This window comes from Antrostomus carolinensis, unplaced genomic scaffold (assembly GCF_000700745.2).
Source record: "Antrostomus carolinensis isolate BGI_N321 unplaced genomic scaffold, ASM70074v2 scaffold12342, whole genome shotgun sequence".
NCBI classification, from domain to species: Eukaryota; Metazoa; Chordata; class Aves; order Caprimulgiformes; family Caprimulgidae; genus Antrostomus; species Antrostomus carolinensis.
Genome location: NW_010300224.1, coordinates 109,904 through 131,314, shown reverse-complemented (window position 1 = coordinate 131,314; position 21,411 = coordinate 109,904). Strand labels below are relative to the sequence as shown.

At 40.7% G+C, this 21,411-nt stretch overlaps 1 protein-coding gene across 1 annotated transcript in view; it reads right to left on the bottom strand.

Moving 5' to 3' along the window:
- LOC104521152 (semaphorin-5B-like) overlaps nt 1-21,411 on the bottom strand; it is a gene marked incomplete at its 3' end in the record, with an annotated part of 94,125 nt that overhangs the window by 47,396 nt on the left and 25,318 nt on the right. The window contains exon 3 of the mRNA XM_010163062.1: nt 16,063-16,108. Coding sequence (XP_010161364.1) covers nt 16,063-16,108 — 46 coding nt within the window. The remainder of the gene's footprint in view (nt 1-16,062; nt 16,109-21,411) is intronic.

The following is a 21,411-nucleotide window of genomic DNA, read 5'->3' as shown; positions in this document are numbered from 1 at the left end:
ATCACGGTTTCTACATTGTACCCAAACAGAAAGCACTGTGCAAGTACAAGATTTTATTATTAAACACAATTGTCTAAAGCTTTAATAAAGAACATCTGATACCAAGTACTAAAACTAAAATGGTGTTTTCTAAGATGAACAATAAATACAGATAGTCACATGCAGTCTACCTGTAGTTTTCAGCTTTTGGGTATTTTAGTGTGTGAAGGACAGTTTATAATGGAGCAGTCAGTTCAACCTTGAGGAGGTACTGTCAAATTAAAATTCATATTTGAAGCAAGCAGATTGGTGCTTTAAGTATACTTTCAGTAATCCTAGTGCAAAACTTTTGTAACTCAATGCTAAATTCCACATAGAGGAGAATTTGAGGTTTTTACGTAACAGAACTTTCACCCAGGTCATCCAAATTTGCAGTTTTCATAGTGCCTGTGAGCCTTCATCATAGCACAGGACTCCCTGTGCAAGCTTGGTACAGCCTTGCTAAAATGCTTTATAATAATAATTACAACATTATAATAATAACTACAACATAATGATATGCAAGGCATCAGGTAGCAGTAGATGAGGAGACAGTGGAGCATAACCACACAACAAGGAAAGGTCTCAGCTCATCAGCAGCATAACTCATTGTGAGGTTTTCACAACCAGAAGAGTTTTAGTATATCGAGGATGAGATTCTTCCAAGACACAAAGAGGACACTTGGGAGAAAGCACGAGGAGAAGGGACATTAACCAAGAGGGAGAGAGAGATGCTGGTTTCGTGGGCTGATTCAAAGTGGGGTGAGCCTCTTACGGGAAGTGATAAGAAGGTCTGTGAAAGACCCTTTAAAACAATACAAGCACTAATGCAACGCAAGGATATGCCCAAAGAGAGGGGAATCAGTGGAAGGGTGCAAAGACACTGGTGATCTAGCAGCATGAGGAGCAGAGCCATGGATGTGATGCTACACCTGAACAGAAGGGCTTGAGGAATCCAGGAATGATGCCCAGATTACAGGTTTTAGCAACAGATCGGATTGCAGTGCTGTCCTTAAGGGTAAAGAAAGAAGGAGCACACATTCTGTTGTGGCTATATGCCGAGCTTAGACTGGCAGCTAAATATTTATGTAGCAATGTTAGATGAACATGCCAACATGTTACTTTGGAAGAAAGATACAGCTCTGAAGAAGAGAGATAAAGACGGTACCGGATTTCTGTTTCCACTATCTAGTGTTTTTTATCATTCTATGTAAAGAAAAATATCAGTCTGGAACAATGATTTATTTTTGCTGACAATCTACTTCATTTTGCTTGAAAGTGCTTAACACTGCAATGATTTAGTTGCAAGTACAATATGGGAATGCTCATCTTTTTTTGAAAACAACTTAGTCCATTGGATATTTCTATTGCTTTTAAGCATGCAAAACCACGGACAGGGACAAATGCAAACTGATAATCTTAGTTAACTGGAACATTTGGCATACTAGTAAAAAAAGACCTTAAAGCTCTCACCTGCAGCCAGTTCAGAATGAATGACAACATCTGGAACTGGAGAACAGCATAGGGGATGTTAAGGAAGGATGACTTACAGTGTTTCCTATTACTGAAGATCAAAAGCATACAGAAACTGAGACAAGACTTTCAGCATACTGGGTAATTAACAGCCACAGTGGAATTTGGTTTCTTGCCATGTCACATTCAGTTTATAGCTTATGACAACAAACATTTACTAAATGTACTGGAGATTACAGAGACATAAGATTATATGATAAATTAATGAAATAACTAAATAAAGAGGTTAAAATACAGTGAGTCAAAAATGATTAAAGAAAAATTCCACTGCAGTCAAGCACAGGTTGGGAATATAAGTACAGCCAATGCACATGCAGGTGCAGTTGACACTGGTCAAGTGGGCACCACACAGCACTATTTCTCACACCACCAGCACTGTTTGTTCTGTAAAGAGCAGGTTTTGTTGTGGGGGTTTTTTTCTTCAGTTGCTACAAACAAGGTACAACAAGCTATTTCTAAGAAGCGAGCCAACGAACAGAGTCACAGCAATGGTTGCCCTTGATAAAGTGAAGGCAATTCTTCCTTCGAGGCCTCTCTACTGCCAAAAGATGTCCATCTCCACCCCTTTATGTTCTTTGGCAGAGTCACCATTCAGAAGTAAATCCCTCCTTCCTCTTTGTGGGCTCCACTGACGGATGTGACAAGACTTCTAAGCAGCCTCCTCTTACTGTTGTGCACAATGATTTCTGGAGTAGGAGGTTCAAAAACCCTTCCAAGGGACCAGCCCATATTCAGTACAAAATCAATTTACCATGGCTATAGTCTCCTTTGTATTTCTGCATCAAGCAAGGCGATTTTATTCTCCTTCATTTTTCTGCTCTGGTTTTCCTTGCCATTGTACCTCTTTGAAGCTCACTGCAATGTAGAGATATTAAGGGTTCTCCACTATACATTTTTTTGTGTTCCCCCCCCCTCAGCTTTTGAGACAGACTGGACAAATCTTGCACAGTCAACCGAGTGCATTTTTGTGCACCCACATTAAGAGTTCAGCTGTGAAAAGCAATCTTCCCATATATGCTTCAAACTGAAAATATAATCACTGAAGCACATGTGAAACCTCTGTGTATTATCAGCTTTCTAAAGTGGGGAAGTCTTGCTTTCTTTATTCCTCTGCAGGTTACATCATTGAATATACTTGTTCAGCATTTATTTGTTTGCTTTGAGAAGGAGCTAAAATAAGTCTGAGGAACTGTCCAATTTGTATTTGATTCTCCCAACAATTAAGCTGAGATTCAAGAGTCAAAATCAGCACATCCTTTAGTATTAGAGAGACTAATGAAGAACTCAAGATGACATTTTCACTGTTCTATGTCTCCTGTTTTTCTTTAGGGAAATCACATCTATTGCATTAGGAGGGGGGCTAATACTCTTTATACTCTTGCAGATGACAAACACTGCAATATATTCTCATTAAAATCGTATAAGAGGTTGAGCATAGTTTGAGTCTTGTCTTGGCTTGAAAAAAGGGGGCAGTGCACAATTAAACAAATAACTGCATGCGATTCAATTTATCCTATCAACATTCTTTTCTGGTTGTGCACTTAAGCTTGGTATAGTACAACCAAAAGCGAAAAAAAGCACTGGAAATCTTTAATTAAGTGAAAGATTCATCATTGAGACCAAATGAAAGCTCTGAGGTTACTTTAATTAGCCAAGGCCAGTTTCGTGCAAGCCAGAGAGACTGGGAAAGTTTTGCAAGGCAGGCTGAAAACGGAGATCCCGCCTGAGCCTGCCTGTACCACAGGAACTTAAGTGAAACCAGACTCTCCCTCCTGCTCTTCCCCATTTTAAAATAATAGTTTTTGAGCTTCAAGAATACAGGCAAAAAAAAATCTAAATCCTCAGCTAAAAAGGAGTCTTTGTACGTTCCCTGTTCAATACAGCAGATGTATGTCTGAATTTCCATTTGTTTCACATACCTAGAGAAAGGATCCAGACTCCCATTCCTAGACACCAGGATTTTGACATGTACTGTGGAAGCACATGAAATACTGAGCTGCACTCTGCTCGGCATTTCTCCTTAAAATTAAATGGCAATCCTTGCCCCAGTGAGCCTGAATCCTAGGGTTAAGGTGAAAGACAACATGCGGCTGCAAAAAACAGGCAGAAAGAACAAGAGGGAGTAGTGAGATGACTGATATTTGCAGTCAGGGAGTACACATGGTGCACGGGCAAGTGTGGTGCAAGCTTCCCAGGAAAGTTTTTGGCAACACACCTAGATTTTGACCTTTAGACTTTCTGGCTTCTATGGGATTTGGTGCTCAGCATCACAAACTGTTGGAAAATGCACTTCTGATAAATCACTAATAACTAAGAATAAGTAGGACCTTCCAAATGTTACCAGTATGGACTGGAAGAGGAAGTTAGCAATGAAAAGTCCTCCATGTTTCATAAAACAGATTTTGTTTGGGTTTTTTTTTAATTGTTCTATAGCTACATTGTGCAATACATATCTGCTTTCCTCTGCCAGGTGCCTAATGCTCTTGATAAGCTAATTACAGCCTTCTGCTTATTTCATGTCAAGCTTAACTCCCCAGTCTGAGCCTAGCCTGCAGCTCTGGCATGTTTTTTCCTTAATCTAAGACCATCTGTGCTCCATCAGCAAGGAACACTTAAATACAAATACAGAGAAACCACAGAACCAATAGTGTTGAATTCCCTGTACGCTGCCCCCAACTCCTCTCCCCAGCATTTCCAATTAAGTGTGAAGCCAACATCCATCCAGTCCTAAATACACTGGAAGGCTTTGAGCAGGCTACAGTTATCTACAGATGCAGCAACACTTTCAGTGGTCAGTGGGGAAACGACAAGCCAGAAAGGACCTGAATCTCTCAATTTCTTTACATCTTTACATTTCAAATACCATCACAACACCAGCAATACACGGAGTGGTTGGGTTCAGCACTTGATCAATGTAAAATCAAACACTTGTCTCAGAGAAGCAGAAGGAGTCAATTTGGGAAAAAAGCAACGGCATTGATTTATCAAGAATCCAAAAGATATTTCTCACGTCTTATGTTTATTGCTGCAAAATGGAAGTGCACAACAGTTTAAATCAAATCTGGACAGCAATGTTAGGGAAGTTGGCTCTCTGACCCGCTCCAGTCCCACCACCAAATTCCAAGTGTTTCTAACCCCTGGTGTCCCCACCTGCTGCCCCTGTAAGCGGCCAGAGCCCCACCGCTGCGCATACCATCACTCCACCTAGCTTCCTCCTAAGGCTGGGAAACAGATGCCTTCAGACTCCCTGCTTGGTCTGTCACAGTTTGCCTTGCTTCTGCCTCCTCTTTTCCAACACCAGACGTCAGCACCTGATGCTGTAGTAAGCTCTGCCAAGCTTCATCTCAACAAGGAATTTATTTGCTCCTTCTCCTGCAAAGAAGACTCTGATGCAGTGTCTTTTATTCCTTAGCTCCTCTCTAATGTTCTCCAGACTACACTCTCCTGCCAACCCAGGATTTATTTTCCAATTTTCTTCAGTTGAGTCCTGCCCTTACGTTCTCCTTGCCACCTGGCTCTTCTCTCACCTCCCCTCCAGCTCATTTGCATTTGACCTCTATCAAGGTCAAAGATTCCACAAATGAGTTTTGAGAATTTACCTTATAATTAAGACGAGGGAATACAAAATGATTTTCCAACAGGATTAATGCAGCATATTTCTTTGTGCTTCTTTTAACTTATTTTTGGTGGTTTTCACATTCATCTTGTATTGAAAAAAAAAATCTTTTTCTTTTTTCTGCCTTGTTCTTAAACCCTCAGTAACTGATCTCACAGCAAAAGCTACTAAATTTGTAACAATTATAATAGCCACATACGTTTTTTTTCCTGTCACTGTGTTTACCACTATTATATTTATGAACCATTTATCATTCCTTTCTGCTCCATGCATCAAAATCCTCTCCTCTTAGACAACTGTAGTTTGTCTCTTAATACTCCCAGGCTAACTTAAGAACTTTTTAGTCATTCTTCATAAAGCTTAAATCACTTCTCTCTGAGCAACCTTGCAGCCTATTCAAATGGCTGCAATCCTGTTATTCCGTTTTCTTTACTCACAAGGAATTAAAACACTCTGTTTCAATAACCATCCTTTGTCTCCTGTCTGAAGTGATTAATTAATAATTAAAATAATTTATGGAATTTGATCCACATTCTTAACACAAAAGTGTTTCCAATTAAAACATATTTTTATTAACCCTCCCCCAAAATTCTTTCCAAGCTGTTCTCTTTTTTTAAACAAATTTACAGAATTATTTCTATTTTTATCTGAAAGGCTAAATTTTAATTGTATTTTTCCCCTACCAGACTCCAACTGCTCTACTTTGACATTAAAAGGTTTTAATTTAAGAAGTTTAGAAAAAAGTAGTGAAAAATGGATCAATTTTAAACATATGGACATGCTGAATTGCATAATTGTTTACCTAGAAAGCAGAGGTGAAGATAACTGCTTACTATTACTATGAGTCAGAATATAACAACTTTGCAGACTCGTGTTTAAGGCAAATTCCCTATATTTAAAAGTGCATATCATCACATCTAATACATAGGTCTTAAACAGAAAGCCACATATTTCAAAGCACTTCAAAAAGACAAGTATCATTATTTTGGCTTCACATGCAGAGAAAGGAAAGCTCAAGACTGGAGATGGCTGGAAACCACCTTACCTCCCCACAGCTGCCCACATTGAGGCATCTAGTCCGTGCTATCTGAACTCTCCTGATAGAGAATGGAGATAAACATGTGATTTTTCTGCATATCTCCTTCCACTGACTCCCCAGGCTTGGGTTCCCCAGTCTCAGAATAGCTTAGTCTCTACTTAGTCATGTTACTGATAAAAATGTATCAGATACCTATAACCAGGGTGCGGTGACTTTTAGATGAAAGAAGCACTTTAGTGACAGTAAAATACCTGTAAGGTCGTTGTTCCTATTGACTATTCAAGCTGTGGTGGCATCCAGCAACTCATTTATCCCCCACAGCCACATCCCTCACTCTCCTCCAGTGGTTCAACCCAACCTTCCTCTCCCATTGCCCACACATTAGCAGGCAACTCACAGCAGCTGATGTTGTTTAGCTGGAGGTTTGCTATTCCTCCTGCAGCCCTGAAGAAAGGTTTCTGAGAGTGAAAATTTGTCATCTTTTTTCCAGTCAAGGTGGCTGAAGATGCCACGGGTGTAGTCAAATTTGTGACTGTTTACTCATCTGTCCTCTTAGCACAGGGGCTGTGCTTTCCTTGAGCTCAGCCTGTGGAAGGTAGGTGACACCTTGGAGGCCAAAGCTCTTTGAGGCTCTCAAAGGATTCAGGGAAGCTGTGCCTGTCGTGCTGAGACAGGATCGATGTCCTGTGGGAGCGATGAGCAAACTGTTCCCGTCTCTGCTCCCAGCTCTGGGTCTCTGCTACAAACAGCTGTGCAGGCCACGTTAGTGACTCTGCTGTGCAGCTCCAGGCTCCAGTAATCCCCTCGTATTAGTCATTCAGAACTGTTGCATTTAAAAGAAGCTGTAAAACACACATCAGCTAAACTGTTACTAACAGAGAAAAGTAGAATTATTTATCTAGGGAAAAAAACACATGCACTGACATGGAGTGTATTTACTAGAAAATAATTCTTTTTTTTCCCTAAGACCTCAATATTTAGTTTTAAAGGAAACATATGAGGCCATTCATGGGCCCTGTAGAGAGGTGCAAGTCAATAAATGGTGATTTATTTTTTTTTTTAATGCTCTCATTATAAATGACTGGATGCTATCAGGGTCAAACTGAACCCTGTGCAGAGAGCCAGTGCAAGGGATGTGAATCATCTAGATCTTTCTTAAGCTCTGCTTTGAGAATAAAATGTAGATATTTCTCTGTATTCTAAGTCTCAAAAAAAGAAACCAAGCAAACAAACCTGCTGCTTTTTTGCAGTAATTGGCCCAGATACTCCATTGTTCATCTTGTAAGATGCAGACCTTTGTGTTCTCAAGGACTTCTCTTACTTCTGACTTCCCAGCACGTGCAGCTCAGCTCCTGTGCCAGGGACAGGTCAGGGTGCTGGGTCCCAGGTAGGAACAGCACTTCACTGAGTGCACAGCGCTGAGAAGTGCAAACCACAGCACTGCCTGCAATGGGGTGCAGGACCTTTCCCTGGGCTCCACTGATCAGCAGCTCACCACCTCCATAAGCCCAGGCTTGCTGAACAGGGAGACACTGCGGGAGGCATCACCTCCTCTCCAGGAGAGCATGAAAAAGGAGATGACTGCGTGAACCCTGCGCTCGGCGTGTGAAACTCAACAGGTCACTGTTGCCACATTGACTGCTCTTAGTGAGGGTGCTGGCTGCATCAAACCCGTCCTGCACTAGAGTCTTCACTAACGATCGCATCAGTGTCCTAAGTGGGACACCAGGAAATGCTTTCTGTGCCTTGTGGTAAGCCAGCATTTGCAGCTAGAGAATGAACCTCTCCCATGTTTTAAATATCCCACATCCCTAAAGTAATAATAATAAAAAAGCAGCATATTTTTATATAAATCTCAGTTTATATAAATGTCAGTTCAGCTAAGGTGTAGCCTACAACAAGAGGCTGATTTGCCTCTCAGGAACATCTGCAGAGCTGGATTTGTTGGCAGCAGCCACAGATGAGTGCATGTGTTGTGGCAAAGGACAGCCAGGGTGTAAGTACCCACAGACCCCTGAGAGCCTCCTGGAGCAGATGGAATGGGAAGCAGCCCACAGAGAAAAAGCAGTAAATAGGCAAACCAAAATACATTCGGCAAAGGCGCAGAAGGAACATTGGTGACAAGAAATGAGAAGTCCAAGGGATTTTTTTTTCATTTTCTTTTTTTTCCCCTCCCCTTTCTAAAGGATGTTTAATGATCCTGACTGTAAGTTGCAAGGAATAAGAACATTAGTCTTCATTCCCCACACATAAAATGCCTGACAGGCTTTTATCAAATAAAGAGCCCAATATGCTACTGTTATCAGTAAGTGACTTCAGCGGCTAATTAAATTCTCAGTTTCTGAATCCTGCTCGTAACGTTTGCTGACAAAGACCAAAACCCCTACAGTAATTTTGTCTTTCAGGTGAGGTGAGGCAGGGAAGGAGGGAACAACAACTAACAAATTACCCAGCAAAGCGGGCTGGCAATCCATGGCTGACAGTCACCGTGCAAGCCTCACTCACCATGTGAGTGTAACAGGGTAGTTCCCCTCCAGGTGTAAATCACCTCCATGGCCTTCACTGACTCCAAGACGGCTGCCCTGCTTGATGCTAAATATGAATCCAAACAGGTTCAGCTCCTGAACCTCCCATATGTGCTACATAACTCTATAATATCCTCCTGTGTATGGGTACATACATACGTACATATATATGTATATTTATACAAGAACTTCCTATGCCATGCCTAAATACTCACTTTAGAGGGTAATTACATTGATCACAACTAGGCAGTGCACTTTGAGAAAGTTTAGTAAATCTATGGATGCACATATTGAAACGTATTCTCACTCAGTAGAGCATGCAGCATGTTCTTAACTCAGACAATTCTCAAAGGAAAGCAGGCATTTATTTAAAGCTAAACCTGGGCTTAAAAGCTTTGCTAGCTATAAATGGACTCCAGAGTTGGGTTTCCTCAGACAGAGGGGATGTTGCATTCAGAAATCACTCAATGTTATGAAGTGTGAGAAGAGATTTGCTTTCTCTGCTCTCTGAATTTCAGCTGATGAGTAACATCAGCACAAGGTTGGTTCCCAACAGCATATGCTGGAGCCTATTAAGGAGTACAGTTCCCTGCAGCAAGGAGGGAGAAGTGTGTCCTTGGAGGATGAAGTGTGTCCTTCAGACATGGTCACCTCTAGTCTATACCCTGTTTTCTTCCCTTATTTCCCACCCTAGGTAGAAATTTATCTCTTAGACAAATCCTGGGAAGGGAGACCCACACCTGAGAGCTGCAGTCTAGCTCCTGATCAGTCATTTAAAGGAAGGGTGTATTCAGGGAGCAGATTTTATTTGGGAACCTGAAACCATAAGAATAAAAAGCTGAATTTGCCAGAAAGTTTGTTCAGCCAATGCAAGCTTTAGTATGGAATAGCTTTAAACATCTAGGCTGAGAGTGAGAGGTTTTAGGTGCAGCTTTGGAAGGTGATTTATGAATAGATTTATATGTTAATCTGTTAATAAAAAATGTAGCGTACTGATAAAATATGTGACAATCATAACTCAGCTATGAGCCACATATTAAAGACTGCATCTGCTCTAGTAGAGGTTTTGATTATGTTTTTAAATGAGGGAACTGCATTGGCCCAAAAATAAAGAAATAAATGTTTTATCTAGAAATATGTGCCATATAATTCAAAGATGTATCTGGGAATCTGCAAGAAACAAGTAATAAACTGCTTTTAAGGAAATTACTTCTGGAAAGTGAGGCTTACTCCTGAACATTTCAAAATGGAGTTCCTGTCAGGCAGCTCAGTGGTACATAAAAATAGGCGAAGGATTCTCACTCTTTCTTTTTTCTCTTTCCCAAAATTACTTCCCAAACTGGATTTTAAATTGGATTATAATCTTGACACTCCAACTCGATTGAAGAAATAAATATCTTCAGTAAAATTGTGCCAGCTTCTGAGCACCGATGGGTTTGTGCTGTATATCAGTGCCTAGTTTCCTCATGATTTTTGAAAGGATATTTTGAAAAATGAGAACGGTTCTGGCTCAAGCATGTTTCTGCAAATAAATCTGAAATACAATACTTTTAGCTGTTTTTATTGACAAAACTCACAGCACTTTATAAAAGAGTGCTATATCCCTATTTCACATGCGAGCAAACACCAGGCAGATAAACTGGGCAGATTAACTTTCCCTCAGGTGCCCGTGGGCAGAGCCAGCATTACGAATTCAGGCCCTCCAAGCCCCATCTGGTGCCTATCCAGCATCTCTCGGGGATGTAAGATTTGCCTGTTTGCAAGTTTTCTGATGAGTGCCAGAGTTCTGTGAACATATTCTGAATCCTTAAAATTTCCCAGTGAAGTATTTTCACCAGGATAGATTACTTGAGTGACAATTTGTGCTCTAAACTATATTACTCTCTACTCCCTCTTGGTTTTGTTTATCATATTTTAGTCAGCCATACAGAGGAAAACCAAGTTAAGCTCTATCACCTCTTCTCACACTTTTATACACTTACAGAGCATGTTTCTCAACAGCACACATAAATGTGGCACTACTGAGCCCTAAATAAGTAGAAAATAATGCATTTAATGCTCAGTTTGATTCAAAGCGCAGAATACGAACCTTGTTCCATTTGTTGCTATGTGACATACTGAGGACTGCTAGGCAAGTTTTATTATTATTAACTATACTTTGTTGATACATACTGTTGATTTACCAGTGATTATGCCACGGAGTTAAAGATCCCTCCAGGGACTAGCAGGGAGAGAAGTGTGTCTTCAGGAGCAGCTGTGCAGTTTAAGAGCTTTACCTCTGTATCAGGGATGTTTCTGCTTCTTCAATTGAGGGAAAAAAAAAATTGGAGTAAAACTGTCCTTACCAGGCATGCATTGGATATGTAGCTGCAGTTCATCTGCTACAGGACCATATGTAAATGTTTTTTCCCTATTTCAGGTTTGAAAAAATGCCCATTCCAAAGTCCCATGATATCAGCAGAAATAAATTGATTTCAATAAGCTTCAGATCAAGCCTTAAGAGCTGATGCTGGCTAAACATGTTGCTTACTTTAAGCTTAGGTTTAAGTCTGATGCCTCCAGTGGGACTGAGAAGTTCATCAAGTTTTGCCCTAGTGACTGGGTAACATTCTCACACGTGAATGTAGGTGCTCTTATTTATAAATTTGGAGCAAAATTTCAAAAGCAAACAAAGTTGTGTGTTTTGTAGCATTTTCATGTTCTGCAGTGGGGTAATTGTAGACCTATAATTGGAGATTTAGATTCTGGCAGCCCAGGAGGTATTGGGCAGTGCAATCCTACCACGCTAGAGGTTATGACTTTCGGGGAACTAACATGCTCTGTCTCTGAACTTAGTCCTCACTTTATTCTTTTGTCCTCAGGAAAAAATATTAGGCTGTTAATTAAAGCATATTTTAATATCAAAATTTTTGTGTCTTTCTTAACTTATGTCTTCCAAATACTTTTGCAATAGGTGCACTCATTTATTCTTTCACATTCTGTTTAAACATAGTTAATTTTTAAGAAAGGGAACACAAACAGACTCTTGAAGTATTTTAAATACTATTAACCTGATATAACATAACATAAGTCAGCATACAAACTTCACAGGGCTGGTTAGAAATTTTTTCACAAGAGTTCTTCCATTAAAACAAATAATTGAAGTCAAAACATTTTATGAAATTCCAACATTTTCTATTAAACTTATCAGATGAGTGTCCAGAAGGAAACCTTGGATCCAGAGAGAAATTTTTGGTCACAAACACAAAGGAAAGGAAAGTAAAAAAGATGCCCCAAACAAATCACGTCAATTGCTTGAGATGAGAGAAACACACATTCAAATCTATCTTGATGCTTCAGAAAATAACTCGACCCAGAATATCTGCATCCCAAGTAACCATGTGTCTATCTCCGTCTCTTTCAGATTTTACAAATAAGTTAAAAAGTCTTGTTTTCATCTCAGGGCAAAATGGTTGGAAATCTTGGCATCTCAAAAAGGCTGTATAAATCATTTCCCACTCAGTTCAACTGAGAACGATAAGTTCCAGGTAAAATCAGGGTGAACAGGGGGTAGGCACTGCACTGGGATTTATGAAATGCCTGCCAAGTAGCCTATTTTTAATGCACACCAGAGAATAGCATTCCTGGCTAAGAAGTCCTAATCAGCATCGTGTATTTTCAAAAATTTGCTCAAAAGCTTATATTTTTTAAATGACCCTTCCACCTACTCTATTAATTACAAACTCCAGCATAAAACTGACTTTTCTATGGCCTCACTGTGAAAACTGCAGATTAGGAACTAACCTTTTCTCAGGTCCATGCATAAATTAAACAGCAAATGCTCCAAGTGTGTATCATTTTAAAAATATGTTTGATAAAATGCCTAATACTTAGAGCTTACAATGCTGATTTTCAGAAATTCTTCAACAATATGCCTCAATTTTTGCAAGAAAGACAGGTAGACAAAATCGCAAGTGATTCCCCAAAGACCTTGGCCTCAATTTCCTTCTGGATACTGACATTCAGCCAAAAATGTTTCACACAAAAAAATTAACCACCTCCAAAGTTTCTCATGCAACTAAAACTCATTTGGTGAAAGGTTTCTCAGGTCTCAAATGGAATTACTGAAATTCATTTCAGAAACAAAGAGAGATGGGCAAAAAACCTCAGAGAAGTTGGGACATTTTGTTCTGCAGACTGGGAAATAAGCTTATCCTGCTTCAGTTTCTGCTCCGCTCCACTCACTAGTTCTCACGTAAAAGTTCCGTCTTGGAGAAACAACCTCAGTAGAAACAATAGAAAACTCAAAGTGAAAAGAAAACTTCAGCACATGGTAGAGCAGCTAAGAGCTAAGAAATTAAAATAAATGACCCCTATATAATACAGTCCAATAGCTGACATATCCTCTCCCCTGAAATCTCAACTGTTCTATAGAGTGATGCTATCTTTTTAGACAGCTCTTTTCCAATAACTTTCCCATATAATGCTAAATTTTCTCTTTTAGTCTACTGCAATTCCAAGACAATAACTTCCCATCCAAACTACATGGAGTGGCTACATGACACTCCAGAGTGTTCTTTGCTGTGGAGATTACAAAATTAAGTTTATACTAATAGCAGTCCAACACAGATTCAGGAGCAATACCATAACTTTAGCTTCTGGAAATGAAGAATCCTGAACTGTATTTTCAAGAGTGATAGTTTCACAAAACAGTCCTTGCAGCTGACAGAGAACTCTTGCTCATTTTATTTGATTTTGCATTGGGCTTAAATGAAAGGTGTCCACAGTCATTCAACAGGTAGAAGGAATGAGCGCAGTCTTTTAAAGTCTGGAAGCTGAAAACCTTTCTCAAATCAGAGAATAACGACATGGTTAACAATGGATTTGTGATATGCAATACTCACAAAGGGGATTATAATCCAGAAAAAGAAGATCTTATTCCCATTGGAAAGCAATGAATAAAGTAATGTTGTGATCAAAAACATTATGGCCTCCTCAATGGCAGGAAATATTCATTCTCTGGTTAAAGAATGGATAACTGTCAAAGCAAACAGGCATTAGGTAGAGTGTGTTAGTAAATCTATCCATCACAGAATGAGAGGCTAAACTACTGAATTTGCTGTGCTAGCAAGTGGTGCCATGGGGATATTGCTCCTCTGAGATGCTGTTGCCATCCTTGCTGAAAAGGCAGTTAAGAGTCATCTCCTTCACAGGAGGCTCTCCTTCACAGGAACACCCTGGCCTCCTGTGATAGTTTCAACCAGGACACCTCCTCTTCTTTCCATGACAGCTGTGGGGTTGAAATGTGCCCTTGCTTTTTCCCCACAGGGGCAGCGCAGCCTAGATATAGTTGATGGCACAAGAACACTCAGTGAAAAACAGCTTTAAACTTCACCTAACCCTGCTGTAGAGAGGTATATTCCTCACACTGCCAGGCTTTGCCCCACAACCAGCATATCCTGCTGTCTCCATAGACTGTGCTCCTCATGTTCTTGCCCTCACTTCATGGTAGCAAGGGAGCAGACATCTGTCAACACAATCCTGCACCTTGAGGCAGATTTAGCACCGCTGGCAACCTAAAGAGTAAATCTCACGAGTAGAAATAAATCAGACCACAATCATCTCAAGATGAAAAACTATCCCCACGTCAGGCCTGATGAGATCCACACTGTATTTTACTTACAAGCAAAGAAAAGATACAAACCAACCCAAATTAGCATTGTGATTACTTCTTAAACTGCACTCTCACCCCTGTAGAACTGACTGCAAATTCCTTGCATTTCTTGCCTCGATTTCTGATCTGATCTTTAAAATGATGCATGGCGAAGTGAAGGTGGGAGGGGGTGCCTCTAAGCCTCATCATGTGCTTTATGGAGACAAGCCAAGCAGCTACTTAGGCAACCATTAGGTCGGGAAACAATCGCTCCCATCATTCCCAACACGTGTGTCAACATAATTCCATGCTCTCTTTGTCATGCAAAAAGTCTTGGCAAAGTGACCGGATACACCCAGAAAGCAGGAGCAAACTAAGCTCATTATGTTAACCGGAGATCCCACAGCATCCACCAGTGCCATAGAAGGAGACTTCCCATGTTTTGCAGTGCAAGAAAGGAAACCCACTGCACTGAAAAGGGCCCAAGCCAAGCCTGACTACACAAGTGTATAAGCAAGATTCACAATTGGGTTTCATGGAAGGGAATCCCTCGTCTGACAAGCACAAGAGGCTGTGTCAGGCACTGTGTTAACAGGCATTGCAGAAGGTATGACACCTCGCATAACTACAGAGACTTCCCTCTCCTGTGTGCTGGCTGGAAGCCTTCCAGCCATGCTAAAATGGCTCTGCAAAGGGAATCTGCTGCCAAATGGGAGTATCAGCTTTTCTAACTCTTTATTGTTGTCACTGGTAACTCTGGACTTTGTTTTCTTTTTAAAGGAAGATTCAATGCATTTTACAACCATTAAACATCTTTTCTTCTCTCCAGCTATACTTGTAACTCTTACTAACAGCAAAAGGCTTGTGCACATCAGAATGGCTGGCAGTACTACTCTAATGGCTTCTTTGTGTGGTCAAGTACAAGAGGAAGGCCCTTCAATCTGTCTGAAAAATGCTGAATACATATTTGGTGCTCTAGCAACTGTAGAAGATGGTAAATATCTCAGAGCATAAGTATTTATTTATTTAAAGATAAGCAGGTGAGGTTTTCACTAACAATTTTTGCTGCATCTTTCAATTCCAGATTCATTACAGTGGAAGGAAAGTCCTAATGCTGCTGGATATTTGCAAGCCGTTCCAAACTTCAGCTGCTTTGCTTTCATTCTGCCACAGGTAACATACATTTTTCAACCCGTTTTGCCTCTTGAATGCTTGCAAGTCCAATCTTGGTTTTAGTAATGTATTCAGTGAAACACAGCTCCTCAGCAATCCTTGTTCAAAAAGGCCAACAATGGCTAAAAATGAGGATGGACAAGAATAGTAAAAGCTTTTCCTACATGTTGCTGACATCTCCTCTAATGAAAGCCAAAGATTTCTATTGACTGCTGTGTTTAAGCCTGTATCAGTCACGCTACATGCTTTGTTCCTTAAGATGCCATATTTTTGGCAGATTCCATTACTAGCAAAACACTCAAGAATCAAGAGCAGAGAGTGCTGTCCAAATGGGCAAGTGTAGAAGAGCCCTTCCTCCAGCATTATCATTGGAGTGGGAATAAGCATCTGGTTCTGACTTTGTCTTCTCTCTGCTCCATCACCCTGGGCAAATTTGCACTATACAGCCTTCTGAAAATGTACATCAAATATTACACAACATCCATTTTCAAGTCAAATAAAACAAGACAGTAAAAAGTGAACATACCTGAATAAGAGAAACGTTGTGTAGACTAAGTCTGAAGAGGTAGTTCCTGCATGAACAAGCAGAAAAATTACAAACTGTTAGCCTACCAAAGAAGGAAGGGGAAAGTTATAAAAGCAAGTCATAGTTTTTGGCCATTCATTTCTACAAACAACAAACTTTTCTTGGACCCCTCTCCACAGAATGCAATAATAGTTATATGCCCTTTGTTCATCAGTGTCTTCGTGAAACTCATAACAAAGTTCTGAGCGGGTCTGGAGTGAAATATTCCAGAATCCATAATGATAAGCCACAACGAAATCCCAACAACACAAGGACTGTTTGCAAACCCTCGAAGGGCTTTAGCTTAAGTCCTGTATGGGCTGCACTCGTGTTTTTCTCTGCATTCTGAGAAAACTGGGGTTGGACAGAAGCCAGCTGGAGCAAAGCTGACTCCCATAGTACGCTCCCCCCAAGCCTGGCCCTGTGGGCACTTCCATTCAGGACTTTGTGGAAAAGGAGGATAAGAGGACAGACACTTCTCAGTAGAATCTCTCTGCACAGAAAACCAGCAGGGAAATCAAGGCAGTGACTGCAGATACTCCCAATCCTCCTGTCAGTGCATCTCTACAGGCAAAGCAAGAGAATTCCTGACAGAAGTCACTGTAGCATGAGATATCACACATCACTTGAGCTCCTGTAATTCTCCTACATGTTCATAGCCACTCACAAATAGGAGAGAACACACTTTTGCATAACATTGATGGATGAGGCTTAGTTAACAGGATTTATCTCACATTTTTGCTTGCTAAGACAATGCAGTTACCAGGCATCAGCTGACATACTAAGCCATACAGACTTGTGTTCTTGAGGGTTTTTGCCAGGTCTAACTTCATATTTTTGCATGTCATCTGTCAGGGGGGTCTAAAGAGCTGTGTCTAAAGACCATCCCTGTCACCACAATCTCCCAGAGAAGACACATTTATATTATACCAGGTGAACTTTGTTTTTGGAGGTGGCTCTATTTAAATAGTAGAAAGTGCAGCTTTGATAATAAAGCTTCATCCACTCCAGAAGTGCCAGTATACAGATGTTTCCCTAACTAGTAGAAATGCAAGTTCCAGTCTTAGGTCAATGAAATCAGGGAAGTCAGTGGAAAGCTCCTATAGTGATGAAAAGGTGCTAAGAACTTTTCTGAAGAGCCTTGTTAAGGGTCTGTTACCAGCAGCACACTCTGCCCAAGCAACGAAAGTCATTCAAAATTCAACATACAAGAAATTCATATTGGGTCACAATGACCACTACAAGGCTTGAGCATTTTTTCCTTCTACTGTTATCTCTCACTTGTATATCACCTAAGTCATAATCATAGAGTTGTCTGTATACTTTGTCCCAGTTCTATAAATAAATAAAAAGATGTCAACTGCTGCTGACTGTCAATAAAGAAGAACTGAAACAAGGATGAGGGAGAACTCAGGACATCAATCTCCTCATTCCAAATATTTACGTTAATGTAGCTCTGATTTCCACCATCCTAGTCTATACTGGGACTGGCTACCCAGAGAAGAATGAGACCCATTAGCAATATGTGAATAAAATATATCAGTGATTATTATACCTCCTGTAAATATGCAGAGAAGAACACATACAAAATCTCCATCTTCTCTCCTAGTCCTACCACCGGAGATTCAGCAGTTCTTTTGTACAGTCTGAAACCATATTCTGTCTCAAAGTGCTGCATACTTTCCCAGGTAATTTGATATTAACTCTTTAGCATCATCTAGAGACTGAAATATTATGTCCCGCAGGTGCATACAGCAGACCTGAGGCACTAAGCTTACATACAGCTAAAATTTCAAATTGGAGGTAAATTTTCATCCAGTGACTGATCTGAGTTAGCTCCCTTAGAAAAGCACATGCTGCTCTCACCAAATATTAATGCAATTCCAGGACATGAGGTATCATGGAATAAGCCTTCTCCTGGAGTAGTTAAGCATGCCACTGGCTCCAAACTTACAAAAACCTAAGGAGAAATTCTCATAACTAGGGATTTGAAGTTGCTATCCTGTTGTTAAGCATGCTATTTAAATGCATTGATTTTGGAAGCCTTATAATGCAGATTTCAGCTTCTTGTTTTAGTCTTGTAAAAAGCTGGACACTGGCTGAGTAATAAATTTTAATATTAGGGTTTTTTCCCTGATAGCACTACAGAGTAAATACAACCAAAATATCTTTAATGGAAGAGATGTATCTAAAGGATATGATTTTCATTGCACTCAGCCAAAACAGATGCAGACAGCAACAGTGTCCGTTCCCGCAGTGACTGCTGTGTAGCACCTGGACAAAGCATTAGTGGTGAGATCACTCAGGTGGCTGAAACCTAAACCAGGCAGGAACACAGTACTAATGTAAATAGCACAGTGATCTTCCAAAGCTTCATACCAACCTCAGCTCTCTAAGTGTGACCTTGTGGCTTTCTTACAGAAAAAAGGGCTTCTCTATGTTTTTCAACAGCTTGCTTCACCTAGTGTCTGCACAGCCACCAGTGGTTTCTTTTTGTTTGCTTGATCCTTCTCACATCTCATCAGCAGCAATACGAACACCAGTAGGCAGACCAGGCTATCGCAGACACCTCCAGACTCCAGTTGACCTGCCCAGCTAGAACTGACTAATCCTTAATTAATAACATGCTCTTTTAACCATACCTGTTCTGTAAAGCTATACCGCAAGTAAAAAAACAAGGGGAGAGATCTGCTGAATAAGACAGTACCATTTTTATTAATTGCATTTTAACTGTAATTTCAGTCCAAGAATGAGCAAGGTGTCTGAATGACAGGTATGGTTTATTGTACCTAGAATTGCCCCATTTGTGTCCTTTTTTTCTGCTTGTGTTTGAAGTTATGTCTGTTTAATACCTTGCTGACCTATAATTTAAAGCAGCTGAAAGAGTAGGATTAAGAAATATACGAGAACACTGAGATCTCTGCATGCATGAATGGATGAGGTGTCTTCTTGGTAATTTTTTTTCTCTTTTTTTTTTTTTCTCCCTCCCATTTTTTCTTGTAAGTGAATGTTGGCTAATTCCTTTCTCTCTTAAATTAAACCCATCTGGACTAGGCCAGAAGAGTGATTGCCTGGTGCAACCAGCTATTCTAATAACCTCCTTCTCCTGCATAAAAAGCTGGTGCACAAACGTGGAGGGGTAGCACAACCTTCTTATTCATGTTCTGTCCTAAAAGGTCATGCAACTTCACTCCATGGCATTAAAACACGACCTTTGTTTCATTCCAGAGTTGGCTGCATTTCAGCCATCTCCAGAGCAAGCAACTACACTCCTCTTAAGTATTCTGGGACAAATGGTATTATACACATTAAAAGGTGCCTCAAACTGCTAATTATTATTACTACTAACCTTACTATTCATCAACATCAGTGCATTTCTGAAAACACCCATGTTAACAGTAATACCCTGAAGTCTCAGCCAAGTTTGTGGTTTGGTTGGGTTGATGATGGTTCCTCTGGAGACTGATTCCCAGTAGATGCCTATTTAAACAACCTGAGGGTGCATCTTCTTTCTATAACCTCTGATTACAGGGGGGTATTTTCCCCCAGCTCAGAAAGATGAAGGTAGTTGCTGTAAAGACTCTCCTGCTCTGTCAAGCTAGTCTTGAAGAATTTGACATCTAAATATATACAGAAGAATGAAAGAGACACCTTGTTCTCATTTAAATGTAAAGCACAGAGTAAGCAGTTTAGCCAACATCACAGTGCCTATCTGCAGCACAACCAGGAGATGATCTCCTGCTCCATTAGTCTATGCCCTGGTTAGGAGAATAACTTGCCCCCAGTGCTGGGGCACAGCATGTAAACCTGTGCTGAAGTGCCGTTTACACTCATGGAAATTGGGTAGGTGTTGAATTAACTTTCCTGAACTGGGCCCTCTGTGCTAGTCTGTGTATGAACAGAGCCAAGTGCAGTATAAATCCTGTAGATGAAAGTATTTGTTAATTGGCTTCATAATTTGTATTTGGCTGCCTTATAAAATGATTAAGTGCCCACTGTGCCTGGTACCACAAAGCATACGTACCAGAACAGCAGGAGAGCAGCTGAGATGTGTTTCAAGAAAGCATGGAAGAATATATCCACTTAAATCTGCTTGCCGTGACATTCCCGAGTCAAAGCTTCTTATTAAGTGTTTATTTCATACAGCCAAGCACACCTTGGATGAACTCTGTAACGGGATGCCCATGCACTTGTTCACACGTTGCCTGGCCTTGAAACAATTTACAGTGAAGGCAAAGCACTTTGTCTAGGATGCCACTGAGCAACAGAGCTACAAGAGTAATTAAGCCTTTCCAATGGGAAGCTGCATAACAAGGGTGTTTGAATAAAAGCTGAGACCCTTCCTCTTAAGAGTACTGAAACTATGAGGGTTGCAACATGCTGCAGACATTCGTTCAGGCCTCTTTTTCAGTGCCTCTTTTCAAGCACTACATCTGTCAGCACTGTGCTGGCTGATTAAAAGGTGCTTCCTTCTAATTAAAAGAGAGCACGCTTTTCAGTTCTGCTGTGGTAGATGAGGAGGAACATCCCTGCAGCCCATGGAATGAGCAGGTGTAAATGAAAGGCTACTCTACCTTCAGATTCTTTTTTCCATTTGAATGAGTGAGGTTGGTTCACATTGCACACCTCTGTCCCCCTCCACGCACACCAAGTAGGTAAGATAACCTCTCTGTGATTCAGAACAACCCCTGCTAGCAAATCAGGAGCCAGGAGATCCCTAATGGTGGCCACCACCAGAACCTCTCAGGACTCCGACATGCACACAGAGACCAACAACATGCTGCCTTGTCTCAGTTGGTCTGTATCACTAAAGACATGTACATCTACTTGCATATTGCTATTTGCCTGCACCTTATAAGTAGATGTGAGAAGCTCACCCACCCCTCGTTACAGGGCAGGCTACCTCAAGCCCCCTCTCTTTGTATGCAGATAATTACCCTGCACGGAGAAACAAAGCCAAGAGAAGCTGATAATAATGTTTGATCACACTAACAAAAACCACATTTAGGGAAAGATGAAGAAAACTGAGTGAAGATTTGCTCTTCCCTTTTGGGGGCTATTACTGCACTGAAACAGGCATCCAACACAGCCCAGGTGAGGTACTGGATGCTCAAGTAGGCTCGTGGTGCTCTGAGAAGGCATTCCCTGCGCTGGTGCTGCAATCAAGAACCAGGTCTGCAAGAGGGACCCACAAATGTCACAGCATAAATAATAAGAAAAACAGTTAAGAGAACAGGGTCCTTTGGGCAACTAGAAACAAGACACAGAATTATGCATATGACAAAGTTAATGCTCCCTTCTGGCATTCCT